Source organism: Ranitomeya variabilis, chromosome 4 (assembly GCF_051348905.1).
Source record: "Ranitomeya variabilis isolate aRanVar5 chromosome 4, aRanVar5.hap1, whole genome shotgun sequence".
Classification (NCBI taxonomy): Eukaryota; Metazoa; Chordata; class Amphibia; order Anura; family Dendrobatidae; genus Ranitomeya; species Ranitomeya variabilis.
In genome coordinates, this window is record NC_135235.1 from 749,073,466 (window position 1) to 749,099,463 (window position 25,998).

Here is a 25,998-nt window from a genome sequence, read left to right on the forward strand (position 1 = left end):
GAAATATCTGTATTACAGGGTCACTCTGACACCTCCATTGCTGAGATCACTGTGTATATAAGCCCATCATAGTCTCAGAGATTATATGTGCTCTAAATAAACGATTATCTCTCAGGAGAAGAATCTGAACATTGAAGGTGCCCCATTATGTCGTTCTTCTGCCGTCTTCCTTGCCTATCCTGGGCAGCAGCAATCTCCGAATATTTAGATGGTCATCACACATTTCCCAGCTAGACCATCATTAACCATTCTGAGACATCCTGTCTTGGTCACAGCCTCCTGGTGTCTTGGACTTTGTTTTCCATCTTCATTTCCTTTTTTTATTGGTCATGAACTAGTGGTGAAGGACGGGCACTAGCTGCTCCTTTTACCTTTGGCACCTTCCTTTACTTATGGTGGACATCTGTATTGGGGAAGACTGTAGAGGCTCCTCCAAATGTAACCAAAGTCTACTATTCTCATAACAACTACATATATGGAGCTTGCTGGTATAACCTGGGCATCTCCTGTATATAATTATATATGTACAGCTGGTATAACCTGAGAATCTCCTCTATATAATTATATATGTACAGCTGATATAACCTGGGTATCTCCTGTATATAATTATATATGTACAGCTGGTATAACCTGGGCATCTCCTGTATATAATTATATGTACAGCTGGTATAACCTGGGCATCTCCTGTATATAATTATATATGTACAGCCGGTATAATCTGGGCATCTCCTGTATATAATTATATATGTACAGCTGGTATAACCTGGGCATCTCCTGTATATAATTATATATGTACAGCCGGTATAACCTGGGCATCTCCTGTGTATAATTATATATGTACAGCTGGTATAACCTGGGCATCTCCTGTATATAATTATATATGTACAGCTGGTATAACCTGGGCATCTCCTGTATATAATTATATAAGTACAGCTGGTATAACCTGGGCATCTCCTGTATATAATTATATATGTACAGCTGGTATAACCTGAGCATCTCCTGTATATAATTATATATGTACAGCTGGTATAACCTGGGCATCTCCTGTATATAATTATATAAGTACAGCTGGTATAACCTGGGCATCTCCTGTATATAATTATATATGTACAGCTGGTATAACCTGGGCATCTCCTGTATATAATTATATATATACAGCTGGTATAACCTGGGCATCTCCTGTATATAATTATATATGTACAGCTGGTATAACCTGGGCATCTCCTGTATATAATTATATATGTACAGCTGATATAACCTGGGTATCTCCTGTATATAATTATATATGTACAGCTGGTATAACCTGGGCATCTCCTGTATATAATTATATATGTACAGCTGGTATAACCTGGTATCTCCTGTATATAATTATATATGTACAGCCGGTATAACCTGGGCATTTCCTGTATATAATTATATATGTACAGCTGGTATAACCTGGGTATCTCCTGTATATAATTATATATGTACAGCTGATATAACCTGGGTATCTCCTGTATATAATTATATATGTACGGCCGGTATAACCTGGGCATCTCCTGTATATAATTATATATGTACAGCTGGTATAACCTGGGCATCTCCTGTATATAATTATATATGTACAGGTAGTATAACCTGGGCATCTCCTGTATATAATTATATATGTACAGCTGGTATAACCTGGGCATCTCCTGTATATAATTATATATGTACAGCTGGTATAACCTGGGTATCTCCTGTATATAATTATATATGTACAGCTGGTATAACCTGGGCATCTCCTGTATATAATTATATATGTACAGCTGGTATAACCTGGTATCTCCTGTATATAATTATATATGTACAGCTGGTATAACCTGAGCATCTCCTGTATATAATTATATATGTACAGTTGGTATAACCTGGGCATCTCCTGTATATAATTATATATGTACAGCTGGTGTAACCTGGGCATCTCCTATATATAATAATATATGTACAGCTGGTATAACCTGAGCATCCCTGTATATAATTATATATGTACAGCTGGTATAACCTGGTATCTCCTGTATATAATTATATATGTATAGTTGGTATAACCTGAGCATCTCCTGTATATAATTATATATGTACAGCTCGTATAACCTGAGCATCTCTTGTATATAATTATATATGCACAGCCGGTATAACCTGGGTATCTCCTGTATATAATTATATATATACAGCTGGTATAACCTGGGCATCTCCTGTATATAATTATATATGTACAGCTGGTATAACCTGGTATCTCCTGTATATAATTATATATGTACAGCTGGTATAACCTGGTATCTCCTGTATATAATTATATATGTACAGCTGGTATAACATGGGCATCTCCTGTATATAATTATATATCTACAGCTGGTATAACCTGAGCATCTCCTGTATATAATTATATATGTACAGCCAGTATAACATGGGCATCTTCTGTATATAATTATATATCTACAGCTGGTATAACCTGAGCATCTCCTGTATATAATTATATATGTACAGTTGGTATAACCTGAGCATCTCCTGTATATAATTATATATGTACAGTTGGTATAACCTGAGCATCTCCTATATATAATTATATATGTACAGTTGGTATAACCTGAGCATCTCCTGTATATAATTATATATGTACAGTTGGTATAACCTGGGTATCCCCTGTATATAATTATATGTACAGCTGGTATAACCTGGGCATCTCCTGTATATAATTATATATGTACAGTTGGTATAACCTGAGCATCTCCTGTATATAATTATATATGTACAGTTGGTATAACCTGAGCATCTCCTATATATAATTATATATGTACAGTTGGTATAACCTGAGCATCTCCTGTATATAATTATATATGTACAGTTGGTATAACCTGGGTATCCCCTGTATATAATTATATGTACAGCTGGTATAACCTGGGCATCTCCTGTATATAATTATATATGTACAGTTGGTATAACCTGGGTATCCCCTGTATATAATTATATGTACAGCTGGTATAACCTGGGTATCTCCTGTATATAATTATATATGTACAGCTGGTATAACCTGGTATCTCCTGTATATAATTATATATGTACAGCTGGTATAACCTGGGCATCTCCTGTATATAATTATATAATAATAATAATAATAACAATCTTTATTTATATAGCCGCAGCGCTTTACAGTTTAACAGTTTCAAACACAACAGTCATAGGTAACAATGTTAACAATACAGCAATAAAGCAAAATAAGACAAAATAAGCCGCCCCTGCTCGTGAGAGCTTACAATCTACAATGAGGTGGGGAGATACAAAGTACAGGTGTGTATTTACAGTGATGGTCCAGCCATCTTCAGGGGGTGGGGGGTAGATGGAGATAGTGAATGGGCTACACACACACAAACATAAAATGACTGATTAGGGAACATGATAGGCCGCTCTGAACAAATGAGTTTTGAGCGAGCGCCTAAAGCTATGCAAGTTGTGGATGGTCCTAATATCTTGTGGTAGAGCATTCCAGAGGATTGGCGCAGCACGGGAGAAGTCTTGGAGTCGGGAGTGGGAGGTACGGATTAGTGCAGAGGTTAGTTGAAAGTCGTTTGCAGAGCGCAGCGGTCGGCTAGGCCGATAGACAGAAATGAGGGAGGAGATGTAAGGGGGTGCCGCACTGTGGAGAGCTTTGTGGGTGAGAACAAGTGCTTTGAATTGTATCCTGTAATGAATGGGCACCCAGTGTAATGACTGGCGAAGAGCGGACACGTCCGAGTAATGATTAGCCAGATGGACGACCCTGGCTGCTGCATTAAGGATAGACTGGAGAGGGGAAAGTCGCGTGAGGGGGAGGCCAATTAATAGAGAGTTACAGTAGTCCAGGCGGGAGTGGATGAGGGCGACAGTGAGAGTTTTTGTGGTCTCCATAGTGAGAAAAGGGCGGATTCTAGAGATGTTCTTTAGGTGTAAGCGGCACGAGCGGGCAAGAGATTGTATGTGGGAGGTGAAGGAGAGATTATATTATTATTATATTATATATATATTATAATAATATTATATATATATATATATATATATATATATATATATATATATATATATATTATATAATTAGATATGTACAGCTGGTATAACCTGGGCATCTCCTGTATATAATTATATATGTACAGCTTGTATAACCATGGTCATCTCCTGTATATAATTATATATGTACAGCTGGTATAACCTGGGCATCTCCAGTATATAATTATATATGTACAGCTGGTATAACCTGGGTATCGCCTGTATATAATTATATATGTATAGTTGGTATAACCTGGGCATCTCCTGTATATAATTATGTATGTACAGCCGGTATAACCTGGGCATCTTCTGTATATAATTATATATGTACAGCCGGTATAACCTGGGCATCTGCTGTATATAATTATATATGTACAGCCGGTATAACCTGGGCATCTGCTGTATATAATTATATATGTACAGCCGGTATAACCTGGGTATCTCCTGTATATAATTATATATGTAGAGCAGGTATAATCTGGGATTCTCCTGTATATAATTATATATGTACGGCTGGTATAACCTGGGTATCTCCTGTATATAATTATATATGTACAGCTGGTATAACCTGGGCATCTCCTGTATATAATTATATATGTACAGCCGGTATAACCTGGACATCTCCTGTATATAATTATATATGTATGGCTGGTATAACCTGGGTATCTCCTGTATGTAATTATATATGTACAGCCGGTATAACCTGGGTATCTCCTGTATATAATTATATATGTAGAGCAGGTATAACCTGGGCTTCTCCTGTATGTCACCTGAAGGTCCTTTGATCTTTGTCAGTTGTTGTGTTCAGAACATCTGCCCCCTGAGCTCTTCATCTCATGTTGACCACCACTCTGTACGTCGGCATCGTGTCTGTGAAGTCCAGACAGAAATTCTCCATAACTTGATGTTGTTGTTAAGAGTTTTGAGTTCCTTAACGCTTTGTTATCTGTGCTGCCATCTTTGCTGCACAATAAGGCAGGTGGTCACCATACGCCTATAGGAAGTAGCGGAAATCAACCTCGTCTGTAGGACAAATGCAATAATGCCCTTGTTCAACAGCTCTAAAATAAGGTCCTGGTCACATCTGGTCTGGGTCGGCAGCAGTAAACTGCCCTTTGATAATGTAGCATGGACAATATGTTGTGACACTGCCGTCAGACATGGCTGGTCCTCCACACACAGTTATACAGTCCTTAGGTTCCGTTACACTTTTGAGTTAAGGAGGATGTTCTCTTTCTTCGCACATGTTTTCCGCACACCCCCCGTAGAGCCTCGTGTTCTCCATTGCTACTAAACCATTTATTTGTAACGTATGACTTCTGCTACGTTCCGTGTACAGTTCCCGCAGCTGTCACCACTTTACGTTCATCTGTTCCTTGTTAGATACGAAGAATATTTCCTTCCAAGACACAGAAGGCAACATAAAGCCTTAAATTTGAAGGATCTACTCCACACGTGCCTACCTGCCCTGTGACTTCTACATCGTGGGCTGAAGACTTGTTATTGTCAAAGTAACTGGACTTATGGCATCTGAAGGCCATAGATTGTCCACCAACATTGGGGTTTCGACAGATCTTTAATGGATAAAGGGGAATTCATCCTTCAAGACTTGTCATAAGATAGCATTAATGTAGGGTCCATGATTTGGAACCCTCAACGAATCCGATCAATGATTTGCATAATTCGGAGCTATTGAATCCAAAAGGGAACCTTATAGTCTCATCCTACTCATAATCCCGTTATGCAAAAAAATTTTCCTAGATTAGAAATCTTACCCTGATGTAGCACCTTCCCATTTAGTTTTTCATCACTCATCCCAAATCTTTTGGACTATGACAAATTGGCTCCATGTGGTAAGAAGATACGTTTTGCAGTCACATGTCTACTCAAACCACCAGTGTTCCCTGGCTTGATGTGATCCTTATTAATTTTGTTCTGCATGAGGTGTGACCCCATCATTAACTCCGTTAACCAACAATTATGTAATATCTAACCCTGCTATGTCAGTGAGAAACATCCAAGTTGAAGAAAAAGTGCATGAGTTCTCATTGGAGACGTGTGGGCTTGGTCATGACCAAGGAAGTCTTCATTCTTGACTATCTTCTTCTAACAGTTTTACAGTTGCGACTTCAGCAGAGAAGAAACAGACAACATCTAGTGGAACATGGCCTCATGCCTCGTAAGTATACTGGGGCTCTACAATCCTGTTGGACATGAATTCCCCAAGAAGCAAACTACTATGTATTATGAATGTCCAAGTACTGTCAGATAATATCTGAAGAGCTTACACCTGTATCTGATGTCTAACTTTAAGCATAGTTCACAAATTCTCAGTGCCTAATTTTAGATATGGTCCTCCAACTTCTCATGCTTCTCTATAGATAACGTTCACAAACCTCTGGTACTTAATTTACCTACTGTCCATCAACCTCTTATATTTAATTTTAGGAATACTTCACCAACTTCTGATGTCTAATTTTAGCTATAGTCCAAATACTTTTAGTGTCCAACTTCACCTCTAGTGTTAAACTTTGCGTTTAGTCCACCAACTTCCAATGCTAAACTTTATGTTTAGTCCACCAGCCTCCAATGCTAAACTTTACATTTAGTCCACCAGCCTCCAATGCTAAACTTTACGTTTAGTCCACCAGCCTCCAATGCTAAACTTTACGTTTAGTCCACCAGCCTCCAATGCTAAACTTTACGTTTAGTCCACCAGCCTCCAATGCTAAACTTTACGTTTAGTCCACCAGCCTCCAATGCTAAACTTTACGTTTAGTCCACCAGCCTCCAATGCTAAACTTTACGTTTAGTCCACCAGCCTCCAATACTAAACTTTATGTTTAGTCCACCAGCCTCCAATGCTAAACTTTAGGTTTAGTCCACCAGCCTCCAATGCTAAACTTTATGTTTAGTCCATTAACCTCCAATGCTAAACTTTACGTATAATCCACAAACTCTGGTGCTTAATTTCAGGTATAGTGTACCAATCTCTAGTGGCCAAATTTTGGTATTATCTTGCAGCTTTTGGTGCCAAACTTTGAGTGCCATGCCTGGTTTGATTTTACATCTGCTGTTATGAGACTGTGGGGTACCTTTCATTTGGTACCAATTATCATATGGGTGAGTAAATTCAAACCAAATTCTGAAGAGCAATGGAAGGAGGGTTTGAAGGTCAGTAAGTTAACCTCTTCAGAGTGGGCACCTGTTGAAAAATTGTATCTCCGAGACTCCTCCTTGATTATCTACCTAGCCTTTTGTTTGGGTTAAGTCATAGAAGTTCTGAAAGAACATGGGTAAGCATTTCATGTGTACGCTGTAGAGGGTCGTTGGCATCATCAAAGCTCTGCTTGTGTTTGTTGTTTTTTTCATTCATATCAAAAACATTAAGGTATTGCTACTAGATCAGGAGTAGGTGGAACTTTCTTAAAAGGATGAAGGTACCTCAATCTTGCTACAAGGTTTACGATTTTGGGAAACAACTCCACCTATTCCTTGACTGATAATAATATATCCAATCTGGATTAATCTTCTCTTTGGAAAAGATGGATGCTCTATTGCAGATCCTCTAAGTGGTCATCAAGAAAGGAAGACAATTGGTTGCTAGACAACTTAAAGCTCCAGGAGGTAAAATAAAAGAAAGGGAGTTTTCCTTTATACATGAGCTTGTCATGGTTGTTATATCATGAAGGGTATATGGTCATACCGCATTAAACGGCATGATTGACAGCCTTCAGGCATCACAGATGGTCCTTGATCTAGACCTATAACTCCGAGCCAATGACTACTTCAGTAGCACAGATGTACAAACATAAATATTCGGGTTTATACTAATCGTTTTCGTTCTCTGTTTGTGTTGTAGCCCTCAAAAGTCCAGCTGCATTCCAGGAGCAGAGGAAAAACTTGGAGCGAGCCAAGGTAGCAAAACCTTTCTTCATAAATCAGATGTGATGTAACTGGATCTAAATACTCAATGCTCTTCTGTGTCTTGTAAGAAATGTAAGGATGTGGGGGGAAGGATCTTTCACTAGCCTTCTGCAAGATTATTACCTTCAGTATTCAAAGAATACTATTCCACTTACGGACGGACGCTAGAACTGTGCCTTTATGGCCTCCTGTGGGCAACAGTAGTTTGCATCACAGACATACATTGGGAAATATGCCGAGAATCTGATAAACATCCCCTTCGAAAACTGCAAGGTCTCAAGAGCCCATGTGATCATTGACACTGAGCTGATGGAACTCAAGATCAGGGACAGTTACATCTCTTGGAATGTCTCCTAAGGTGTTTGCTTACTTTCTGCGTAGTGGTCGACTGGTTATCAAGATGCCATGACCTTAAATGTACCCTGCAAGAGTCTAAGTTATTCATAAAGGGAAGGACATTAATATCTGACAGTAGGGTAGATGAGAGGTTACATGGTCTGCCCACAGAGAAGAAGTCTTTATTCTGAGCCGATCTGCTGGTTTTTCAATCAAAAGCAAAAAATATGAGAAGACTGACGTAACCCGAGAACAATAGTGTGACATCTATAATGTGGAAATTGCCAGACGTTCTACCTGGCCAATACAGACTTTGGTCACTCTTTAATATTAAAGGAATGTTCCGGTTTAGAAAACCAATCATCAAATACCCTTAGAATTTTTGCGTTAATACAGGAGTCTCCTTTTTCCAAACCAGAGCAGGTAGAAGCTTCAAGAGGATCTCTCTTCTGGAGGACCCACAAACCTTTGGAACTATGTAATACCTCTGTTCTCCTGGGTGCGACAGCAAGAAATCGAAACACTTGCTCTTCCACAGTATACCAATGATCACTAGTGGATCAAGCAGGAGGGCAACCTGTGACTAGTGTATTGTCAGGGAGGGAACCCTTCTGGAAGAAAAACTCATGTTTAAACCTAAAGAACCCTTATAATCATATTCTATATGGGGAACATCCATGATAGATTGACCCAACTGGAATTTATGTATTGTTATGTTCTCTTTATTGACCTTCTGACTCTCTTATAGAGTGAAGAATATTTGAAGCACAAGGTCAGAAGCAGGCCAGAAACGTCCGATCCTATAGATATGCACATTTTACAAGGTAAGCTGAAGGTCCATTTTGTCCATGTTATGGAATATTCCACCCATGGGTGCAAAGTAATTTTCATTCAGAAAAGAGAGACTATTCCAGAGGTAAATAATGTTGATGGCTTTCTTCCAATCTTAATGCAACTTCCAAGTTGCAGTGATACTTTCCCCCTCTACTGTCAGTGACAGCTAGTTTCCATATATATGCGACTCAAATCTGTGTAAGATCTATATAATCTAAACCAGTAAAACATGTTCATCAATAAAATCAGCGTTATACAAAGTATCCCTTCATTATACGTAGGCCGGAAGACCCCACGTACTCGAGTGCCTAAGGAAAACATTTGTGTATATTACATATCCAAGCAATATGATATTGAGCTTTGCTAAATTTGGTCTTCCAGAATCATCTGCTGAAGGTTCGGCTCAAGCAGCCCAAATGAAACTGAAAAGGGCCCGACTTGCAGATGACCTCAACGAAAGGATTGCCCTCAGACCAGGCCCATTAGAACTTGTGGAAAAGAATATCATTCCTCTTGAATCTACTGTGAAGGAGGTCATGAAAGGTAAACAGGTTACCCTTGTCATATTGGCATGAGTTAACTCTCAACCTTCTAGACCAATGTTGGTCTACCATGACTAGATGTGGTTCTGTGGAGTTTTGAGGACGATGACGGGCTCTAGACAGTACAATTCCAGTGAACTTTTTTTTACAAATATCTTTAATTTCCTTGGGGAGGGGATTGATTTAGGTGCCATCATAAAGCCTCGTGAAAACTATTTTGGAAACTGGATGTGCCGTATTCCCCCAGCACTGATATAATGTTGAGTTGTAGAGATGTTTGGCAATAGGATGAAGATTTCTTCATGACGATAAGTCTCAGCAATCAAGATGTTTGGACTGTTAACAAAGTTTCTCTTAGAATAATGATTTACGACCATCCCGGTGGTATTATATCGTCACTGGTCCAAACCTATAAAGTAGGATCATCTGGCTTTAACCTCTTGCAGATAAAATGTTTAGACACTGCAAAGTGCAGTCAAGTTATTTACGTAATCTCTCTGACTTGAGTAAAGTGGAATAAGCCAAAACCTTAATAATTTCCAAACCAAGGGCAGCTTTGTCTGCATTCTTGGCTGGCACATAGCTGAGGGCTGATATCATAGCCCTATTTACTTTACCAGCTTCCTGTCAACGCTCGTAGCTAGCCATTGATGGAGAGCAGAGGGATTATTAGGTCTTGGGTCCAATTACTACCTGTCATTGTGGTCTACACTAACAGATGAACAAATCTGTTCTCGTGCTTTGTGTAATGTCCTCAGAAAGGTCTCAGAAATTGGTTTTATGTTCGTGGAGAGAGCAAGCTTGGGTTGAGTTTGAGTTGGTATATTGAATTCGGGAGCCTTCCCGGACTGATTGTCTAGCCATATCATAAGAAATATAGTAAAGATAGTGACTGGATTCAACACCCATCGCCCTCCTTAGATGTACGGGCAAGTCCATGTCAGCTAGTATCTGATCATGACTCTGCAACTGCTGGCCAATTGCGTCTGCAGTCTTTTTCAATAATGGTTACAATGGAGGAGATGTAGTGGTTGCACTGGGAATCATGATTTTATGTTATAGTTACTAATTCGGAGAGTTCTGATCATAAATAAGGTGTTTTACTTGGTCGCGATGACATTTGATGTAACTTTTTGAAGCCCTTTGACCAAAAATGTATCTCCAGATACCAATAAGTAAATACATTAAAGACTTAAGCCATATATATACAGCACATGTCTGAAGCGGGTGTATGGAGCAGCTGTAATACTCAGCAGGTGATGGCTGAGTATTACAGCCAAGACCTGTCGCTAACAATTGCTGGTGGAGCAGAGCCAACATGACGTGTGTCAGTACTTCTGCCCAGTACGTGATCGCGGGTCGCCAATGGGTTGTCATCACAGCCGGGGGTCAGCTGATGACCCCCATGCTTGTCATTACAGAACTCCTTTGAAACCCTCCCTGTGGCCGTGCTTCGAAAGAGGCTATAATTTTCAATTTTTGCATCTTCAAACCCTCTAAGGAGGCTAACAAGATCAGTATAAAAAAAAAAAGTGAACACCGCGAACGTAAAAAAATCAAGAACACCAAAATTACCTTTCTTTGGTCACTGCAGTTCCCCAAAAAATGCTGTAACAAGTGATAAAAAAGTCACATCTATTCCAAAATAGTACTAATAAAAATGATGTCTCACCCCACAAAAAAATAAGCTATCACATTGCTTCATTGGATGAAAAATAAAAATGTTCTGGGTCTCGGAAAATGGCAACACAGCTCCAATTTTTTTTTTTTTCCATCAGTAAAATAATTTTAAAAAATGGACATATCTGGTATTGTCGTAATCGTACTGATGAGGAAAATCATATTGCATGGTCATTTTTACGAAAACATTTACACCGTAAAAACAATTTAGAAAAAACAATGTCAGAATTGTGGGGTTTTTTTCACCGCCCTTGGAATTCCCCTTTTTCAAGAACACTATGTGGTAAAATGAATGATGTCATTCAAAAGTACAACTCGTCCACCAAAAAAAAAAAGTCCTCGTATGTCTCCGTGGACAGAAAACTAAAAGAGTGATGGCTCTGGGAAGTAGGGGAGGAAAAAACAGAAACGCAAAAACGGAAATTGGCTGTGTAGTGAAGAGGTTAATTTCATCCTATTAAATTTTTTAAGGGTTTTTAGGAATATTAAAACTTTTCAGAGAAAGTTGCTGCAGAAATATGTTTTACTCCAAATATCGAGATCTTTATTTTTTCCTTAATTTAGTAAGACCAGTCTGGAATTACAGTACTTTTAGTTGATGACCACCCAGGTTTTGGTCACAGGACCTGTCGCGTAAAAGGTGATGGAGGAGCCTGCCACAATCTTGACAGAAATAACTTCCACCAATTTGTCTTACGATTGCCCGAGTATCATGTGTTACTCACAAGGAGTTTATCTGGGTCAGTTGCACCTGCTTTTAGATTACGAGCTCTGTTTTATGTCCATGGTTATCTCATGTTATCAGGTCTCGGGAGGGAAGTGATTACAGCCAGAGTTTTCTTAGTCCTTGTCTACATTTAGTTATGTGACTCCACAGTGATAACATTTTGTGTTTCGTCTACCCCACCACTGGGGGGTTAAGTACTTGAAAAAGGTTAACTCTGATTATTTTGTTCTTCATTTACAGGCAATTCAGCGAATTACTCTAAACCAGTGGACGCCTTTGCTTTTGAAGAAGACAGCAGCAACGACGAGTCCCCTGATCAAGAGAGAAGCAATGACTCTCAGGGAACTTCATCTTCATCTCCGCAAGAGACCAAAAATATGGATGACAATAGTTTTCCAGACTCTGGTTCAGCACAGGTATGGATTATGTCTGACGTTAAACATATCTTGTGCAAAGATACTGGTGGCCAAAGACATTATTCACAACTTAAAGAAATGATTGGCTGTTGTCTTTCCAGGCAACATCTAATATAGTTGATTCACACCTAGCTCAACCATAAACATCATAGACCATTGTAATGGATTTTCTGTCTGCTATGTTCTTGAGAGTGTTGATATTGTCTAACAATGACTTGTTCTTGTAGGACATGATAACTTCAAAGGATATCCAATCTATCATGTTCTTGGGGTTATTCCGATAAACATTGACTAGAGGCTGCATATGTTCTTAGAAGCCATTGACTATTTTTGTTGATTCATACCTTCCAGGTATACTCATTTTTGTAGGGCACCATCTTCAATAGATAATACAGTGTAAAATATTCCTGAGGTTGTTGGCCTAAACACTGACTACAACTTGTGTATGGTTCTTTGATACAACGTCTATTATAGTTGACCCATAGACAGTCTTCAGGGAATGTAGACTCTTGGTAGTCTTGGTCAAAACACTGACTATAACTTGTATATGATTCTTTGATACATCTATTATAGTTGACCCATAGACAGTTTTCAGGGAATGTAGACTCTTGGTAGTCTCGACCAAAACATTGACTTATAAGCATGTGTTCCCAGTCAATGATTGTTCTAGGTATACTCATTCTTGTAGGGCACCATCTTCAATGGATAATACAGTCTAAAATATTCTTGAGGTTGTTGGCCTAAATACTGACTACAAGTTGTATATGGTTCTTCGATACAGCATCTATTGTAGTTGACCCATAGACAGTCTTCAGGGAATGTAGACTCTTGGTAGTCTTGGTCAAAACCTTGACTATAAGCATGTGTTCCCAGCCAATGATTGTTCTAGTTGACCTTTTTTTTTTGAGAGATGTGTTTTTGTGAACACCATAGACAGTTTTCAATGGATGGCAGTATATGTTCTAGAGGTTCTTGACCGATATACTTATACATTGTTGGGGTTGTTGAGTGACAATCTAGTTGGGGAGCTTCAATAGCAAAGAATAATTTGAGTATTGACCTTCAATGAGGTGGAACCTGTTCATTTGTCATGTAAGTTGACTCATAAAATACATAATCTTGAAGGCTATACCTAATGTTGTTTACATTGTCCACCTGACATAACACAGGGCTGGTACACTCTCCATCTTGGAATCATTCTTTAAAAGATAGTGATGTTCTGCATTGGGTTATACAGAGGGATTGTTAACCCAAGATACGACAGAACTTTGGCTTGGGATTTCTTACTCCTCATTCCTCTGTCTTTGTAACACTGTGTACTTGGCATAACGACCCTCTATTTTCCAAGCTCTTAGGGCAGACGGCCAAGGTATTGTCTGCATGCTGCGTCTAATTACAGATCGCTAATAAAATATGATTGGTCTCGGAGGCATCACGTTCACACTCAAAGCCATCAATGCTTTTAAGCGAAAAAATATATATATATAGGTTATGACTTAACACGGTGTTTGAAGTTTTAGAAAGTTGGTTAAAAAAATAGGATCCACTGTGTTCCCGGTGAACCAAATCAGTGTTATGTTAAAAACATTTTTTATTATATATTTTACTAAACTGAATTACAGACTTTCTTTTTAATGTAATCTGTTCATTATATGTAAAGAGAAATAATAATTAATTATTTGAATTTTCTAGCAAGACGTTAAAAATGTTCATTATATTTAATATATAGATTTATTTTATAGAATTACATTAAATGTTGTTTTATTATTTTTAACTCTTTTTATTGTTTTGTAGGTTGAAGTTAAACGCAATGTTTTAATTAATCTATTTTAATTATAATTATTTTATTATTTTATTTTTATGTTTGTCATTAACATTGAAAATTAGAAACTAAACAGAATTTATTGGGGATTTTTACACCCTAAAAAGAAACTATTAGGAAAATGCAAAATCTTATAGCCCACTAAAATGGAAATATCTTCTTTTTCTTTTTTTGTTCTACACATTTTGGTTATAAATTACCCTAAGAAATATCCTGTCGCTAAAAGTAAGGAGACGATATTTCCAGATATCCTGATCTAAATGAAATGTTCCCCGGAGGTTTAATGTTGGGAGCCGGCCAAGTTCAGGCTTACAGACCGCTTGCTCCTTGGGTCGGCCTAAACTCAAATTCTTAGCGCTCGCGTCATTTTTCCAGACACTGAATGATTAAAGAATTGTCGCCTCTGTCATTTTGGTATCCAAATCATATTTTAACAACTCTCCAAGATTACTCAATTATGACTTTATAGAGCCGGAGAATGGAAGTGTAATTTAAGTCCAGGCCTACACTTCCATTTTTACAGTGTGTCATAATGAATATCTGCTTCGGTATTAAAAGCTTTAAAAAAATATGTAAAAAAAATTATATAATAACAATGGAATTAGAAAAAAAAAATAAGAAATCATCTAGTATATATATTTGAAGAACAATTTAGTAAAGATCGTATTGGTAATAATAATAAAAATAATTAAACTCCATAATAAAATTATAATAAAGAATTAGAATAATACAAAAAATAACACATTTAGAAAAAAAATAATGATATAATACTGTAAATATACTGATTATAAAATATTTATAGCTGACAATCATTTAAAAAAAAACAATTATCTTATTTTTCCTTTATGTCAATATTTTTTTTTTCCTTTAAAAGAAAGGACACTGTTCCCTACAGTTCCCAATAAATTTTACCTTCGTAAATCTCTAGCCTATTTGACCGACTGTCATCTTAGACTTTCTGTCTCTAATCCTGGTGCGGTGTCTGAAAGCTCCGGAACGTCTGGCGTCTCGGCGAGACAGGGAAGAAATCTAACTATTTCATCTGAGACCTTTTCTCCACTTATTCCAGAATCATACCCAAGAAAATGAAAATGACCCGCAAGACGATGGCGCACACCAGAGTCATCCCTGTTCTCTGCACCCAGAAGATCAATTGTCTACAACAGGACATGCCGCCCCTAATTCTGCGGCAGTAAAGGTAATTATGAAACCATTTCCTACATTGCCACATTTGAGATCTCTTGAAAAAAACATTATTCCAGATGGGCTTTTAAAACACAATAAATCTCGTGGTGGGATCTCAGAAAATGATAAAATCGGCCTCAGTAATATTGTTCTCTGCAACAGCTGGATCCAAGAGTGGTCAATATATGGGCTCTTTTTCAGTCCGATAGCTCCTCAGAATCATAGAATAAAATAGTAGAGTTGGAAGGGACCTCCAGGGTCTTCGCGTCCAACCCCCTGCTCAAAGCAGGATTCACTAAACCATCCCAGACAGATGTCTGTCCAGCCTGTTTGAAGACTTCCATTGAAGGAGAACTCGTCACGACCTCTCGTGGCAGCCTGTTCCACTCATTGATTACCCTCACTGTCACAATTCCATGTGCTTTGGAATTGATATGTCCGCCCCTGGTTGGACCATTGCTATGATGGCAACTGAGTTGCCACCCAGGACAGCTAGTCTCTTGAGTTAATTGAGATAAGCATTACGTTGGCATAGTATACAATAGCCACATCAGATCTGAAGGAAGATTTGAGTTACTAGGGAACCTAAATTAGGTCATAGGTTTAAAACACTAAGTTTTGTTCTTGTTTGGATCCGATAGACCAAGTCTAACACAGATTCCAAAAACCGGCACAAGAAACCTAAAGACATCAAGCCCAAAGTGAAAAAGCTAAAATATCATCAATACATTCCTCCGGACCAAAAGGCTGAGAAGTCTCCTCCACCTATGGACTCTGCTTATGCGAGGCTCCTACAACAGCAGCAACTCTTCCTTCAACTGCAGATATTAAGCCAACAGCAACATCAACACTTCAGCTACCAAGGCATGCACCACTCGCATCACAAGTATGTATTGTCTCCACCTCAGCATACACCTGTAGATCTATCATCATAGACAAAAAATATTTACCAGTAAAACTACTTGGTGGTCTAGGTGTAGAACCTTTGTGGTCTTTTTAGTCCTATTTCTAGAACATTTCATGGCTTATGGTTCTTCTAATTATGGGTTTAGAGCAAAATGCATGAAACCACAAGAGAGGTTTGAAGGACCTTATTTTGCCTACATGAAAAATATTGAAGTCCTTAAAAGTATTGACAGGTTTCTCGCTGGTCACCAAAGATAACATTTTATTTTTTCATTCTCTTGTGTTTTTAAGACAGCCAAATGAACAAATGACTCGAAACTCCAACACGACTATGGTTACTAGTCCTTCACTGTCTCCAGTGAAGACCACGTTCTCTGGACAAGGAAATATGTCTTCTATGAAACCAGGTCTACTGCCTTCTAATCTGGATGATTTGAAAGTAAGTTCTAGGTTGACTTGCAGTTGTTTGACTACTTCGGCACCTATATTGGTTGACTTTTTGGGCAACTGCATTGGTTTACTTTACTTTCACAATGTTATTTCAATACTTAATCATACACCAAATGTTTAGTAGAAGTAAGTTTCTACTACCCCATTTTTAATGTCAAATAACTTTTTTGTTTGAAGGTATCAGAATTGAGGCAACAGCTAAGAATACGTGGCTTGCCTGTATCTGGTACAAAGACCTCACTGATGGAACGACTACGACCCTTTCAGGAGTGCAGCAGCAATACTGTCCCAACATTTAGTGAAATCACCACTGTCACTTTTCCCGTTACTCCAAATAACTCGGGCTTCCAATCACACCCATCAGGAGGAGTAATTTCTAATGGATTTTATCAGTTTGGTAGCACCAGTTCCACTCCACCAATATCCCCAGCCTCTTCAGATCTCTCTGTCAATGGTTCCTTACCTGATACCTTCAGTGATGGACCAATGTCTTCTCCTCAGTTTGGTCTCCACCCTTCGCCTATTCACCTAAGTGCTGAGGACAGTCTAATGAGCAGCATCAACAGTGGTAACTACCAAATAGAACTGGAAGGCATGGATGCTGAGAAAGACAAAATGTTGGTGGAGAAGCAGAAAGTCATCAATGAGTTGACCTGGAAGCTTCAGCAAGAGCAAAGACAAGTTGAGGAACTTAGGCTGCAACTGCAGAAGCGAAAAGGGAATTGTGGTTCTCTCGACAAGGCTCCTCCATCTCAACACTTTTTTGGAGTACATATCAAGCAAGAAAAAGTCTCCAGCTGTCCCTTTTCATCTAATCAAATGTCCATGAAACCCCAGGCAAATATTGTATCTGAAAAACATGGATCATGTACAACACAACCAATGCCTTGTCTGATGAACAACCATTGCATGGAAGCGTCCAACCCAAATTCCATCATGTCTTCCACTTTTCTCAGTCCTCAATGTTCTCCACAACATTCTCCCATTGGAACTACAAATAGTCCACAGCACATCAGTTTACCCCCATCTCCCAATAACCACTACCTGTTATCTGTATCTCCGAGTTCACAAGGAGACACACGTAGTGTGTCACCACAAGTCAACCATCGTATTAACACAACACAGGTATGATACCATTGAGAAATGTTCTCCTAAAAAGGGAGTCAGTGTCTCTCGTCAATGTGCCGGGTACCAAATAAATATTTTCCCCTTCCACTTGTAGAATACTTCAAGTTCTGTCTGCTACTCTCCAAACCAGAACACTCTACAGCCACCCTACATTGATCAATCGGAAAACAAGCAGAGTATCAAAGATCGAGTCCCACCAAAAAGTTCATCAGTTTTAGGAAAGGTAAGTTCTTGGCATGATGCACTTCTTGCAGTGAGACTTAATATTTGTACACTGGCGCCATTGAGTTGGCATAATATAATATTGGTCATCATTTTGGAATTCTAAAATCCATAACCTTTCAAAAACTGTTGAGCGTTCTTTGACACATGGATGTAGCCATGGTGATCATTCAAGGGTTTGGACCTCTTTTTATTGAAATTTGGCTATAAAATGTCCAACTTCCCAATAATGAACCTGGATAGCTTCTGATCATTGGTATGCTAGGATAACGTCAGATCTGTAGGCGAGGTCTTCATCCAGATATCTGAGCAGGCTTTTGTGGTGCCTTTCATCCAGGCATACAGCATCGATAAAATATAGATATAACCTTTTACATTAGCATGGGATTGGATGGAAACACTGACATCCATGTAGCTTCAGATACCTTTTAATTATAGCTTGGAATGGAATTTTTGGTCCATATCAAAAGGACATTTCTTCTCTCATTTTATATAATCTATTTACTTGCAGATAAATGATTTACAGCCATCTCCCCAGGCAGGTCAAAAGATTCCCACCCCCGGCACGAATTTCACTAATGCAACCTCGTCAGTTTCCAAGCAGCTTCCCTCCTACGAGGATGCAGTCAGACAGGTAATAAGAAGCTAAATGGCCAATTTTTCATAAATTTTTTGCAGTTTCCTATACACTCTTCCCATCTCCCCCCAAAAAAAATAATTTTAGATTTGAATTAAATATATCAATGGAAATAGAACGAACCCAAGGCATGTTAAAATATACTATTTATCCATTTGTCAGTATTTTTTGGCATGGTAACTCCTTCAACTGGTCCAAAAATGTCACCATGGAATCCAATGATGTCATCTCTAGATGGTTCCCTATGGAACTGTAATGGTCTGGCTTGAGTCTTTTCAGTTTAGCACTTAAAAAATATCTTAAAATTCACAATTATTGAAATGAAAAACTAACCTGGAATTTTTTTTTACCTTAAGCCAAATTTACATAGTGTGACCTGTTCATCAAGAACGCTCATTCTCAGTTGTCCTTTTTATGTCGGGGTTGGGGGGTCACATGTGTTTTTGTTTTTCTTTATCTTGCTATACTTTGGGCTGTGATGCCAACTACCTGTTCACAACTAATTATTTTAAACTTTTCTACAGGATTTCATAGTTCTTATTCCTCATCTTGATGTTTTCCTTCCACAGCAAACAAGGAGTCAACAGATGGATGAACTTCTTGATGTCCTGATTGAAAGTGGAGGTGAGACCTGAACACAAAATTTTAAAGTAACTTCACCTATTTGTAGACAATTTCTACCCACTATGGAGTGATGAGTTATGGAGACTTTTAACACAAAGATATCTGTCTTCATGGTTAAGTATAACTTTATCTGGTCATACTTGGGTTGGGGTGAACATATCTAAAGTTGTATTCTTCAATCTATATCCCAAAAATTACCATATGTCAGAAAGCTAGTAGGCTACATTATGTATCCGTTGAGACAACGGTGGGTGTGGACCGCCACAAGCTGGGCTTACCCTAGAGGGGCATGACTAAGTGGCTACCAGTTCTTCACTAGAGCCTCTGAAGGTGAGGATAGGCTTGAGCCATTGGGGTAGCCACCGGGTGTCATTCCCAGTCAGTGCCCAGACCTGAGCAGCTGATTGAAGGGTAAGAGTCACAGATGCAAAGCACAGAGGGAGTAAACAGAGATATGGTCACGAAGTCCGAGGTCAGGCTGGACAGCACAGGTTCAGAATACAAAGCCGGGGTCAGGAGTGGAGAGGTCAGACAAAACAAGTACACAAGACTGGTCAGTAATGGAAGAGTCTAACAGGAATGCACTAAGACGGGGAACTAGTGGCGAACTGCCACTAGGACCTAAGCTCAGGCAAGGTGTGGAGGGAGGAGCTACCTAATATATCACCTGCTGGCAGGGATTAGGCCAGGGAAGCAAAACTCTGTAGGACACAGCAGGGTTAAATTCCTACAGCGTGTGGCCGTGCCTCCCTGTAGCCAGGTGGAGACAGCGGGAAGTAGCAGTGTTGTGAGTACTGCAAGAGGCAGCTCAGCAAGATGGCCTGACACAGGAAGGAGCACAGTAGTGAACGCAGTCAGTTGGATTGTGCTGAGAAGGTGTGCGAGTTACCAATTTGGCATCGGTGTTATGGTCAGGTTGGCTTTGGACCTTACATTACCCAAGAATAAAGTTCTTTGTTGATGAAGGCTGTCCAGGTATATTATGTAAGATCTTCAAATGTTTAAGTGTCTTTTTTCATATTCCAACAGAAATGCCAGCCAATGCCAAAGATGAAAGGTCATGTGGGCAAAAGCTCAATCAGTTGAGTGTGTCAACTGGAAACCCAAGCGTGACCACCCCAAATCCCCATCTTCCATATGAAAACTGTTCGAACAATGACAACCATCTTGAAGTCTTACTCAGCACTCATAGCCCCATGGGAAGACCTAATGAAATACCACTGCTTAAAATTGGAAACGATGATCCACACTTTGAGCGTGTGATTGATGGGTTTTCTGGAAAAAGTTCTGAGGAAATGTTAGAAACTTCTCTATCTCCCATGGAGACCCAATTGTCCCCATCATCTGTAGACAGCAATGGCCTTCAGCATCTGAGTTTTACTGAATCGCCTTGGGAGACCATGGAGTGGTTGGACTTAACACCGCCAAGTTCCGCCACAGGCTTGGGGTCGCTGACCACTACTGGTCCCAGTATCTTCAACACTGATTTTCTTGATGTAACAGATCTCAACTTAAACAATGCAATGGACCTGCACTTAGAACAATGGTAAACTGTCAAAAAGTGACCTTACCCAAATTCGCCTCAGAAATTTGGGGAAAATCAGTACATGGAGCTTTAAATTTTGGTATAGATAACCAAAAATATACATGAAATTCCATCAATTTAGTGAAGAAGATCACTAATACTTCATTCTGTTTAGCCTTGGACAATCAAACAAGGACAATCATAAACCCACTGTATGTAAGCTTAGGGTTGTGAGGACTGCAAAAGGAGGCCATAGTCCAAGGAGTAGCCACCACAGCCTCAGTCCCACCCAACGCTGTTCAAGGCATCCAAGAGGAACCTTTATAGACCCAAAAGAACTGTAGTCTCCAGCCATTGTTGGATAGTGTATATTATAAAGGGTTGTACCACTTCTTTTCTGGACTGTGGTTAAATACCAGAACTTGCTTTTCTTGATACTGAGCTTTGAGAAATGTTAAGGTTCAACTGCATTTTGTTTTTGTATTTATGTTGGGGGTCACTGTTTCATTATTGTCTTTAAGAACTACAGTGGTAAAAAATTGGTACTGTACTTGTATGAAATCTAAAACTATCCACAAAAAAAAAATATTTGAGAGAACTGGTAGACCCACAGAGCTCACCGGATAATATATGGTATATATTTTGGAAATTGGACCCAACTGTGGTCCAACTGTAGTTCAGGCATCTACCAAACATCTTTGGTCTACCTGGGAACGTCTATTGACCTTGGATCCTTAGTCGATCATTCCAAGGTTGGTAGGATTCCTCAACTAAAATCTGGTGTCTATGGAACAACCAGGGTTACACCCAGTTTTTAAACTAGCCATGGATCAGTAATTTCTGACCACCAAACAATCCACTCATTGTTGTGTCCGTTTCGAGAGTATCACTATCGGAACCCTCGAAAACCTGAAGTATGGTGATGAGTTGAAATTTTAACAGTATGGGGAACTTTTCTGAAATTTGACTATAAATATTTAACTTGGGAAATATATCAAGGTCGAAAGACACAATTCGTCCAATCAATTCTCTGACTGTAGATGTAAAATTTTAACAAATATTTAAGTATCTATACATAGCTATGTATGGTTTCTGTACATATGTGTGTTTTCTGGAGTGTATAAAATACAAGAAAACAAAAAAAAGTAAGTACCCCACTAAAACTGGTACTATCGAGGCACCATCCCCCCGATACACTTCAAAGGGATTGATGAGGATGTCGAAACTCACTTTGTATTTAGCTACTGGAAGATTAACAAAAACAAAAAAAACACACTAATTTTTTTCTTGACGGCTCAGATCTATTTTTGAACAAGAAAAAATGTATTAATTTCCATAAAAAAATATCTGCACATTCTTGTAACATGTTCCACTGTATATAGGAGACTGTTTTTGTACTTTTTTTTTTAACTTACAGGAAAACGAGTTTATACTATATAAGTTGTGATGTTCACTGATTTTAAGGAAAAACGTGGCTGCATGCTGTAAATAGGTAGAAGTAGCTGAAATTCGACACACCGTTTTCTTTCATTGTACAAAGGCCTTCACTTAGCACTGAAACTATAGAGGATGATCACTGATCGTGTCAAAAAGTTTTATTTTTAAAGTTACTTAAAAGCCATTCCAAACTGATCGAAAAGTCGCACTTTATAGAGGTAAAGTACAAGCCAATCCCAAATGACTAAATGAAACCAGACAACCAAAAAATGCCGTCACTGGGCCGTATCAATTAATGGAAAGAATTCGGCCATTTCCATTATTTTCCAGAAACCATGGCATTAATTATCATTTCTTTGCAAATTTAATTCTAAAAATATTTTATTTTTACTCTTTTTATATCTATTAGGTTTAGATTTTGCTTGATTCTTAGGTTTATTTTATTCCTTCAAAAATAGATGTGCTGCCGAAGCCAGATTTTATATTATGGGTACCGATGGTATAAAAAATATATATATTTTGTTTACTATTATTAGGTCTATTTGAATCCAACAATGGTTTCGAAACTAGAGGATTCTCTAGAATTCTTTTTTTTGCGATTTATTTCAAAGGAGTGCAAAAACATAGCAGGTGAATTGCCGTGAGCAAAATTAATAAAAAAAAATATTACTCTGGTGTTTTACACCCACTCTTGGGTCTTTTTCCGCTACCTTCACTCAACGTTGAGTAGGCTTCGAAAGGCGATGTGGAGCACCAGATGGTGGCTGGGAAACGTAGGCGGCCGGTAAGTGAGTGGAATTTTTTTTCACCCAATGTTTTGCTATGCTGTGGATTCAGGAGAGTAAGGGGCTCCATAATAGCTGTCATCTGAGTGGTGGTCAAGCCGATCTTTCAGCCGGCAACTATCTCTCCCGACTCCTCTGTACACACAAGCGCTCACTGAGCCAAACTCTTCTGTGTTCTCTATGAACAAGTCAATGCCAGACTTCTCTGTCCGGGTTTATCTTGCAAAGAACATAAAGGAACTGTAGCCTAAAATTGGACATACCAGATCCTTATCTCCCCCAACATCATGTGTAGACGAACGACGATCGCATCCCACTGCGTGGACTGGCTGGCGGCTCTCATGACCCGAGCGTGACAGCTGCATAGAAATACACGTTTTCCGTGTTATATGGCCTAAGGAGGGAATCAGGAGGCCCCCATGCACATTAGACTCTCGACAGAACCTGCCAATATCGGCTGGTTCGGCCAACGTTTCCTACGTTTCCTTATCGACTGATTCGGCCAACTTTAGTCCAATGTGTACAGGAGCCTTAATTAGGAATAAAATTGAATTTCCTTATCGACTGATTCGGCCGACGTTAGTCCAATGTGTACAGGAGCCTTAATTAGGAATAAAATTGAATTTCCTTATCGACTGATTCGGCCGACGTTAGTCCAATGTGTACAGGGGCCTTAATTAGGAATACAATTATGTTTCCTTATCGACTGGTTCGGCCAACGTTAGTCCAATGTGTACAGGAGCCTTAATTAGGAATAAAATTATGTTTCCTTATCGACTAGTTCGGCCAACGTTAGTCCAATGTGTACAGGAGCCTTAATTAGGAATAAAATTGAATTTTCTTATCGACTGATTTGGCCAACGTTAGTCCAATGTGTACAGGAGCCTTAATTAGGAATAAAATTGAATTTCCTTATTGACTGATTAGGCCGACGTTAGTCCAATGTGTACAGGAGCCTTAATTAGGAATAAAATTGAATTTCCTTATCGACTGATTCGGCCGACGTTAGTCCAATGTGTACAGGAGCCTTAATTAGGAATAAAATTGAATTTCCTTATTGACTGATTAGGCCGACGTTAGTCCAATGTGTACAGGGGCCTTAATTAGCAATAAAATTGAATTTCCTTATCGACTGATTCGGCCGACGTTAGTCCAATGTGTACAGGAGCCTTAATTAGGAATAAAATTTAATTTCCTTATCGACTGATTCGGCCGACGTTAGTCCAATGTGTACAGGAGCCTTAATTAGGAATAAAATTGAATTTCCTTATCGACTGATTCGGCCGACGTTAGTCCAATGTCTACAGGAGCCTTAATTAGGAATAAAATTGAATTTCCTTATCGACTGATTAGGCCGACGTTAGTCCAAAGTCTACAGGAGCCTTAATTAGGAATAAAATTGAATTTCCTTATTGACTGATTCGGCCGACGTTAGTCCAATGTGTACAGGAGCCTTAATTAGGAATAAAATTGAATTTCCTTATCGACTGATTCGGCCGACGTTAGTCCAATGTGTACAGGAGCCTTAATTAGGAATAAAATTGAATTTCCTTATCGGCTGGTTTGGTTCGGCGATTTCCTTGCCATATTCGAGCCAAGTGCCAATTTCGAATCTCAGCAGATTCCCTCATCTCTAATAGATATCAATTGAAAAGTAATTCTATTCTACTAAATAAAAAAAATAGATATATTTTTTGGCAATATATTAAAAAAAAATTCTGATTCAATTTCAGTATTTATCCGGCCTTTGTGTACATGGTTGCGGTTGTCAGATTTTTTATTTAATTCTTAATTGAATAAAGTTTTAGAGTAATGATATAATAGGTGATCCTGTCCTTAACTATTACTACGGTTGGTTTTAATTCTTGAAAACTCGAATTCCAATTTTTCCACCAGCACTATGTAAAATTGTATTTTTTATTTAATTTGTTTGCTGTGTCTTACGATATGCAATTTGTTCAATGCTTAAACCTATAGACTAAATTGCTTCTTGCGAATCTTTTCATATCCGGTAAATTGTCAATCCAAAAATTAATCTTAATCACCAAGGGGACAAAAAAATAAAATAAAATTCTAGCAATCGGTGTTACTGGAATATATGCTAGGAATGTTATGTTATCACTTAGGGGACCAAGTCCTTCTTGGGGGAGAGGTTTTACATTTTAGGGCTTCCCAAAGAATTTAGCTTTTTTTTTTTATATGTGATTGATTTAGGATTAAGACGTCCCAAAATATTTCCCTATTTTTAATTTATTTAATAATTTGATTTTAATGTTTTTGGAACCACATATTCTACGTAAAAGAAAGTTATGAAAGCTGCATTATATTTAGGAATATTAAAAAAAAAAAAAATTGAAAATTTAAAATATTCCCCATTTGATCAATCTTGCAGCTTTATATTTTAAGTTCTATATTTTTTTTTAATTTCGGCTACGTTTTTACAAACGTCTTTCATAATATATCCGGTACGTACACTTAAGAAGTGAATCGTCTGTGCCTTATCATTGACTTACGCCGAATGCATTTTCAGATTCCTACTAATTCATATATCTTATTTTGTAAAGAAAAAAAAAACATTTTATGTAACTTTCTAACAAAAAAAAATCTTTGTTTATTTTTCCAAACATTTTGTAAAATATATTATGCCCTTTTGTGCAAAAAAAAAATCTGCAATTTTGTTTTTGAATAAAAAAAAATAATTAAAGAAAAATAATCTTTTGCCTGTTTTATTTAAGTAAAAAAATTTGAGTGATAAGTTTTGTAAATCAAATTTTTTAAAA

The 25,998-nt window shown here is 38.3% G+C and overlaps 1 protein-coding gene and 1 long non-coding RNA gene across 4 annotated transcripts in view; one reads left to right on the forward strand and one right to left on the reverse strand.

The window, feature by feature from the left end:
* MYOCD (myocardin) overlaps positions 1-25,915 on the forward strand; it is a 49,642-nt gene extending 23,727 nt beyond the window's left edge. For 2 of the 3 annotated variants that reach the window (XM_077254626.1, XM_077254625.1), the window contains exons 2-13: positions 7,898-7,953; positions 9,047-9,122; positions 9,514-9,675; positions 12,322-12,497; positions 15,389-15,517; positions 16,146-16,390; positions 16,702-16,849; positions 17,038-17,985; positions 18,083-18,211; positions 18,722-18,844; positions 19,417-19,471; positions 20,501-25,915. In XM_077254626.1, the coding sequence (XP_077110741.1) occupies positions 7,898-7,953; positions 9,047-9,122; positions 9,514-9,675; positions 12,322-12,497; positions 15,389-15,517; positions 16,146-16,390; positions 16,702-16,849; positions 17,038-17,985; positions 18,083-18,211; positions 18,722-18,844; positions 19,417-19,471; positions 20,501-21,021 (2,768 nt within the window). In that variant the 3' untranslated portion in view covers positions 21,022-25,915. The remainder of the gene's footprint in view (positions 1-7,897; positions 7,954-9,046; positions 9,123-9,513; positions 9,676-12,321; positions 12,498-15,388; positions 15,518-16,145; positions 16,391-16,701; positions 16,850-17,037; positions 17,986-18,082; positions 18,212-18,721; positions 18,845-19,416; positions 19,472-20,500) is intronic. The other variant, XM_077254627.1, reaches the window with a different exon arrangement.
* LOC143769360 (uncharacterized) overlaps positions 1-25,998 on the reverse strand; it is a 437,338-nt gene that overhangs the window by 383,365 nt on the left and 27,975 nt on the right. The window lies entirely within an intron of this gene.